Source organism: Palaemon carinicauda, chromosome 1 (assembly GCF_036898095.1).
Source record: "Palaemon carinicauda isolate YSFRI2023 chromosome 1, ASM3689809v2, whole genome shotgun sequence".
NCBI lineage: Eukaryota > Metazoa > Arthropoda > Malacostraca > Decapoda > Palaemonidae > Palaemon > Palaemon carinicauda.
Genome location: NC_090725.1, coordinates 28,786,743 through 28,793,468, shown reverse-complemented (window position 1 = coordinate 28,793,468; position 6,726 = coordinate 28,786,743). Strand labels below are relative to the sequence as shown.

Below are 6,726 nucleotides of genomic sequence, written 5' to 3'. Positions count from 1 at the left end.
GGAAGACCATGATACAGGGGGTATAGTGCTACCCAAGACTAGATAACAATGGTTTGATTTTGGATTTAAGTTATCTTTTATCTGTTGAATAACAGAGGCTATGGCACTACCCAAGACTAGAGAACAATAGTTTGATTTTGGATTTAAGTTATCTGTTGTCTGTTGAATGGAGGTTAGTGGCATTCTCTGCTTACACCTAACAACCAATTCGTGCATTAAAAGCAATAGCATCACACTGTATGGTCGCGTATGAAACACACGCAGCACACTCGCGTCTGCAGATAGCGAAAGGACATCATCAACTTTGTTGTTTTAAGTGTTTGGTCATTCGTAGGCAGACACAACATTCCCTCTCCCCCGGACCAATCGGTAAACTTACTTTCTGTAGACATTTTTCCTTCCTCTATTTATCGACGGGATAATAGATAACATGGAAAAAGAAGAAAATGTCTTTACGTTTTAGATTTTAAGAGACAACACAAGAGATTACCACCAACATTTTATTTTCTCATATGGAATGTAAGACCATAAACACACGATAAGAACAGATTAATCTTAGTACTGTACAGTAAGGTGTTGTGACATCTGTCTCCACATCCTTTTATTTTTTATTTCAGTCGAGTTCATATATGACGTTCGTCATTGTTTCTCCAAAACCTTATAGTATCACAAATGTAAGACATGGACATAACAGGAAACATTGTAGTAATCTTTCGTCACACACAATATATACAAGATAATAGTTCACAGTTCATCTGAACAAACTCAGACTATGCTATGCCATTTCAAATAGTTCTTTATATCAAAATATATATGTTTTTCATCTTAACTTTTATGATATAGGAGGCTAAAAGTAAATCCTTGAATCGGCTTGTGACTGTATTTGAGAAGCTGTTGAATGGGCATCAAACTTTATGTTTGTGTTTTGTTCTATTTCAATTGTTTTTTCATCAGAAACTTTGTTGTGGTTATTTATGTTTTTGTTGATGCCGTCGTTACTACACTTATATACCTGAGCGATGTCTTTTCTTAAGGATTTCTGTGCTGGAACCTAATTTGTACATAGACAAAAGCTGGTCATTGCAAGCTTCTGTACTTTCTGTAAAACTGATAAATATTTATTTGTATTTACACCAACAATAATGGAAAAGAAGTTATCATTATGCATAACAAAAGGGCAAAATAGAATTTGCTTTTCGTCTTGAAAAAGGCCAAGACCCTTCAGATGAGCAGAAAAGTTTAAACTTTCAGGTTTTTTTTTTTTTTCGTTAAGCGATTGTTTGGTTCGGTTGATGCATCAAACGCTGCCTTTGACTGTTTCTCGCAGGTCTGGAATTTATATCCAGCATTGCATTGAGTGGAACCTGATTATAGTTGCCCCCACTTCTGAAACTGTGAGCATTGGTGCTATGAAAAGAGTTCGACCTCTTGTGGGCACAGCCAAAGGTTTGCTTGAAACTCTGCAGGAACTTGGCATTCATGAAACAATACGTGATTGGGTTACAACAGGAGGAAATGTATGCCAAGAGCTGCACCAGAGCTACTCCAATGCTACCAAGAGCAGCGTAGACCTGGCGAGGAATATACAATGAAAGGAGATTTACAATGAACAAGGGCGTCCAGCAGATGAAAAACTCAGCCACAAGGACGAACAGCATCCTGACGACGCGTCTCTTTGCCATTATACTCCTTTCGCTATGAGAGGACCTCAGGTTCCTCCATGATTGCCTACTGGCCGAAGTGGCAGCAGCAGTTGAATGGTCTCTGGATTTCCACCACTTTCTTCGCAAAGAACGGCTTGCCTCTTCTCTGGAGGAGGCATGGTGAATGGGTGGGGTCAATTGGCCCTCATCGTGGGTAGAGCTCCTTGGGGATTCATCGCCACAATGGTTGTTGAAATTCCTTCTTGGGTCCCTTGTCTCTTCTTTAGTGCCTTTGACTGCTGGCACTTTACGAAACCTGAGGAGGAAAGAAAGAAGATCTCTTTAGGATCATCATCTCCTACGCCTATTGACGCAAAGGGCCTCGAGCGGTGTTTCCAATGTGGTATGGGCCAGTGTCTCTGAGATTTTCTTTAGGATACCAGAGGCTTATATGTGGTCTGCACCAAAGAATGAAACTAAACATAGAGCAGTAAGGCTAAATCTACTTAATTTTGAGTGAATTGGTCGAGATAGATCTGAATAAAACAAACTTAATACCAAACTTTATTTGATTTAACTTAGTCACAAGATTCCTTTGTAATTTTAGTGTTTCAGTTTAAAGCACCCTTCCCTTTGTGTGATATGGATCATTAAGCACATATATAGCATATATAAGCTTTCAAATCAAAATTCCTTGTAGGGGAGGACCTTATTGGTATGATACACAAACAAAACTAACCTTATGGAAATTCTTGTGTGGATGGCAGGTGAAGACTTCTTATCAGGTGGCCGGGAATGGTTTGAAGACAGATCTTCAACTGTTGATACTGGTAGGAGGCAAAGAAGGAATGTTCTTTGATCATTTAGTATATTAAAAAAGTGTACTATTTATTTTGATATGATTTGAGGTATTTAGATTTAAATTTTCAAGTGGTATTTGTCCAAGTGCTTTTAATTTTTTTTTTAGAAAAAGGAGGCTATGAATATATGTGGGTTATAGCTTGATGGATTCTGAGTAGTAAGTAAACTTTGAATTCAAGGATATTGATTAGAATGTGACAGAAAACCTTTGGCAAGTGTATGTTGTGACTTGACTTAAGGTATTAAAGGAAAAAATACTATCATGAACAGAATGAGCCTAAAAACCTTTGGGTTTAGCTGGTATGTCAGATTGTAGTAACCTAGGTTTGTGATACATTTAAATGGCTCAGTAAAGTATCATATAATTACTAAACTAAAGATTTTGAGATCACCCACCTTCTACATGAGGATTTTCGTTCGGACTGTTCTTTGACCTTTGAATCTTGACCCCAAGCCACAGGGCCCTAACGACCCGGATGTAGGCAGCGGCCATTACTATCAAAGGCACCAAAAGGAGAGTCATTGTTATGATGATGTTGAAGGTTCTCTCTGTCGTCAGACTTGGCCAGACTTCGCGGCACTTATGTCGTCCTGAGAGAGAGAGAGAGATAGTGACATAGAGAAACAGAGATCATTTCTATCAACAGAGAAATTTATTGACATGGCAAAGCATTCTTGGTAGAGATCCGCCGAAGAATTTGAATATTTTGTCTTACTCATTGGCAGAAAAATTGGAATATATATCACTGTATATTTCTAATTTTGATGTATGATGAGAGGAACTGTAACTTCTAATCCAATCAATCAATCATTTATATTGTATTATGACTAGGCATTCCTCGTAAAACCCCTTTCGTCTTTCATTACATCTCCTTACCAGGATCCCTTCTGACGGGCATTAGTGTAGAAAGAACAGCAATGGGCATCATGAAGACGAGAGAAGCTGCCCAAACAACAGCTATAACCCTGTACGAATGGGAGGGCGTCTGCCATCTTCTGGACCGCAAAGGCTCGCATATGGCATAGAATCTCTCCAGAGAGATTGCCACTAGCGTCCACACAGAGACAGATACTGATACGGCTGGAAAGAGATTAGGAAAAATTATTGGAAAACTTACACACTAATATAATAAAATGATACAGGCCTCTAATTATACACTTCACCAATACTATAAATCCAAGGGCTCTAAAAGGAAAAATAGCCAGTGAGTAAAGGAAATAAGGAAACAGATAGAATAGTGTGCTTGAGTGTACTCTCAATCAAGAGACCATTTACGTATATGAAAGGAGTTTTACAAGGATTATGTTATAGAAGAAATAATTATCATGAGATATTCTTATATGAGACCAGAGAGTTAAGTGGTTTTACCTCTGTCACTCCTAAAACAATTAATGCAAATTGATATTATGAATTGGAACAAAATTAGGTTAAAGAGAAGATATAGCATGAAGCATATTGTATGCAGTGCCCCCCAACAGGGTGCAAAAAAGATGACTCTTACCTTGCATGTATGGTATGAGCCTGCACATCAGACTTCCAAAGACAAAATCCTGCAGAAGAGACCCTACTAGGGTGAATGGCATGCAAAACACCCCCAGGAGTAGGTCAGACACTGCCTGTAGGAGAGATAGTTCAGAATTTGTTCGTTAGTGTTGTTGTTTTACATTTATTTATGTTTTTTCAGTTTTGGTTAATTTGGCAGTGGACAGTTTTGTGGGAAGAGACCAAAGGAAAAATTGTAATATATTAGATAGCTTTGAGTCTAAGGGTCAGCAATAAACTATTACTGCGACAAATAGTGAACTGTGCCAGATAATCTGGATGAAGTACAGCCAATGGTGTTTGTTATAGTGCTAAGGTTTGGACTTTTACTGCCACAAATAGTGAACTTTGCTAGTTAATATACATGAAGTACAGTCATCAAGGTCTGTTACAGCGTTAAGATTTAACTTTTACCGCTACGAATATTGAACTGTGCTAGTTAATCTGTATGAAGTACAGCCTAGGGAGTGAGTTACAGTGCTAAGCTTTACTCTTTTTAGTAATCTTCAGTACTTTTACAATTCCGGTCTTGTGACTGGAAAATTATATGTATGAATCTAAAAATACTATCAATTGTATGCTGGAGATAACATTTACTTTTCATGTAATTCAACTTTGCAATTGACTATGCTATAACAGTTTGTTTAAGAAGGTTTTACACACCATCAGTCATTAATAAAAAATTTAATGATATTGGACAGACGCTGTAAAAACATATGATTTAAAGCTTCCATCAGTCTCCTAACCTTGAACTTTTTGACAACAACAAATATAATGACAATATCAATAACAACAACGAAACTCACTAGATTAAGAAGGAAAACATTGGTGACTGTACGGAGATTCCTGTGATGGAGAAGTGTAACCACCACCAATACATTCCCTACAACCCCGACGACGAAGATTATGGAGAAAGCGACGATTCTTGTCCATTCGTTGGCCGTCAAGGATGAGGCCGTAGATTCTGAGGTAGTGAAGTTGGAGAGCAAATCTGTGTTACATCCGTAAGTTCCCACGTGAGAAGAATTGACTGCATAGAGAAAACAGGGTGAGGAAGATGAAGTGGAAAGAGGAATGTAGAACGAGCTGTTATAGAAATCACTGATGTTTGGAGCTAGTAATTCTGGAGTTACAGCCTGAGCTTCTGAGGAGATGGTCAACTTTTTAGATGCAGCTGTGAGTTCCCAGATATCGAAGTATTTCTGAGGATGGCATAACGTGGCATTGTTTGCAAACATGCATTTCTCCTTTACAGGGTTAGTAGACAAATCCTTATCGTTGGTGAAATTTACAGTTAAATTTCCATCGTTCGTGGTTCCAGAGTCATGTTTTTCCCTTTCCAGTTTGGGGTCGATTCTTTTTTTGTGGTATGTTGACTGAGTTCTTTTAGTATTAGCAGTCCTTGAAGTACCATCTCCATTGTTATCGTAAAATATTTGTTCCCAATTGATACCCCCAGTGTGTCCATGCGTAGAATTGACCTCATCTGAACTTTCTAGATTCCTCTTCTGAACGCGACGAGGCGAAGGATCCTGTAGGGTCAAGTTCCTTCTCCTGCAGTGTTTGCATTCAGGGTTATTATGTACGTGGTTGGTCAAATAGTGGTCCTCTGATGAATCAACTATGTAGCATGAATACACTAAGTGTCCAGCAAACATCGTCAGTAGTTTCTTATTAAACTTTCTTGGAGAGGAACCATGATGTAGCGATTTGAAGAAATCTTGCTTAATGGGAAAACCTTTATTGTTTTTATGATGTTTGTTTCTACTCAACTTCTTAGAAAAGGAGGAATGTCTCATCCGATGGCGGTGATTATTTGGGAAAGACATCAAGTGACAGAGGCAAGTTTTTCTCAATTTGTTGATGTTTGTTTGATTAGCAAGAGTCATATCCTGACCATCAAGAGGGAATGCGAAAGCTAAGCCATATTCAAGGTTTTGGGAATAAGTTGGAAGATAATTGACGGATCTAGGATGTATTGAACAGGGATGTTGATGAAAAATTCTGGAAATTAATCTTGGTTCATAAGTACCTCTAGTTTTGGCTAATAGAGGAGTAAAGCTCAAGGATAATAACAGAAAAGTAATACTCAGTGAGGCAAAGGGAGGAATTGTAGTTCCAGTAACGCTTACTCTTTGACTGTGCCGGGAATTACCTGATATTTTCACTTGACTGTTAGATTTAGAATATAATGTAGAGCTCATTTTCTGTTTGTTTATCTTCCACAAGTGACAATCTCAGATTTCATCTGTTTATATCCATAATGACTCTGGAAGGTAATTGGGAAATATTGTTGGGAACGCACCGTCTGATTTCAACTAAAGCTTTAACTTCACTTGGGAAAAGAATCATTATTTCAACATGTAGAAGAAACTGTTGGAATAATAAATGTCAGAACAGTCTTCCATTATGGGTGTACCATTGTAAGATGTCAGTCCAGTTGCCATGTGTTGTTGCTTCATTTGGACACTTACAAATGCTCCAGAAGGAACTTATTCAAGCTGGATATCCCTGTGATATCAGATATCCCTTGAATGGCACATGCCATAACTTACCAATCAATGAGCTTACATACAGTTTCAGTACCACTGTGATGTCACATCTCATCCGCCTGCCATTCATATAAATTATTGATCTATTTTGAAAGAATTCCCAATAGTAATCAGAGCATATTCGGAT

The 6,726-nt window shown here is 38.1% G+C and overlaps 1 protein-coding gene across 1 annotated transcript; it reads right to left on the bottom strand.

Moving 5' to 3' along the window:
• Window positions 1–207: 207 nt before the first annotated feature.
• Window positions 208–6,598, bottom strand: LOC137641658 (uncharacterized). The gene is made up of 6 exons (XM_068374418.1): window positions 4,854–6,598; window positions 4,007–4,121; window positions 3,382–3,585; window positions 2,901–3,095; window positions 2,383–2,470; window positions 208–1,959 (listed from the first exon to the last, which is right to left on the bottom strand). Exons 1-6 carry the CDS (start codon window positions 6,249–6,251, stop codon window positions 1,269–1,271), a joined length of 2,691 nt encoding a protein of 896 aa, XP_068230519.1. The 5' UTR covers window positions 6,252–6,598; the 3' UTR covers window positions 208–1,268.
• Window positions 6,599–6,726: the final 128 nt, after the last annotated feature.

Excerpts from the sequence above, each read along its gene's own strand:
- LOC137641658 (XM_068374418.1), bottom strand. The coding sequence starts at position 6,251 with ATGAGCTCTACATTATATTCTAAATCTAACAGTCAAGTGAAAATATCA. Across the intron at positions 4,122-4,853 it reads ATGTTTTCCTTCTTAATCTA|GCAGTGTCTGACCTACTCCT; the intron begins GTGAGTTTCGTT and ends TCTCTCCTACAG. Across the intron at positions 3,586-4,006 it reads GCTCATACCATACATGCAAG|CCGTATCAGTATCTGTCTCT; the intron begins GTAAGAGTCATC and ends ATCTCTTTCCAG.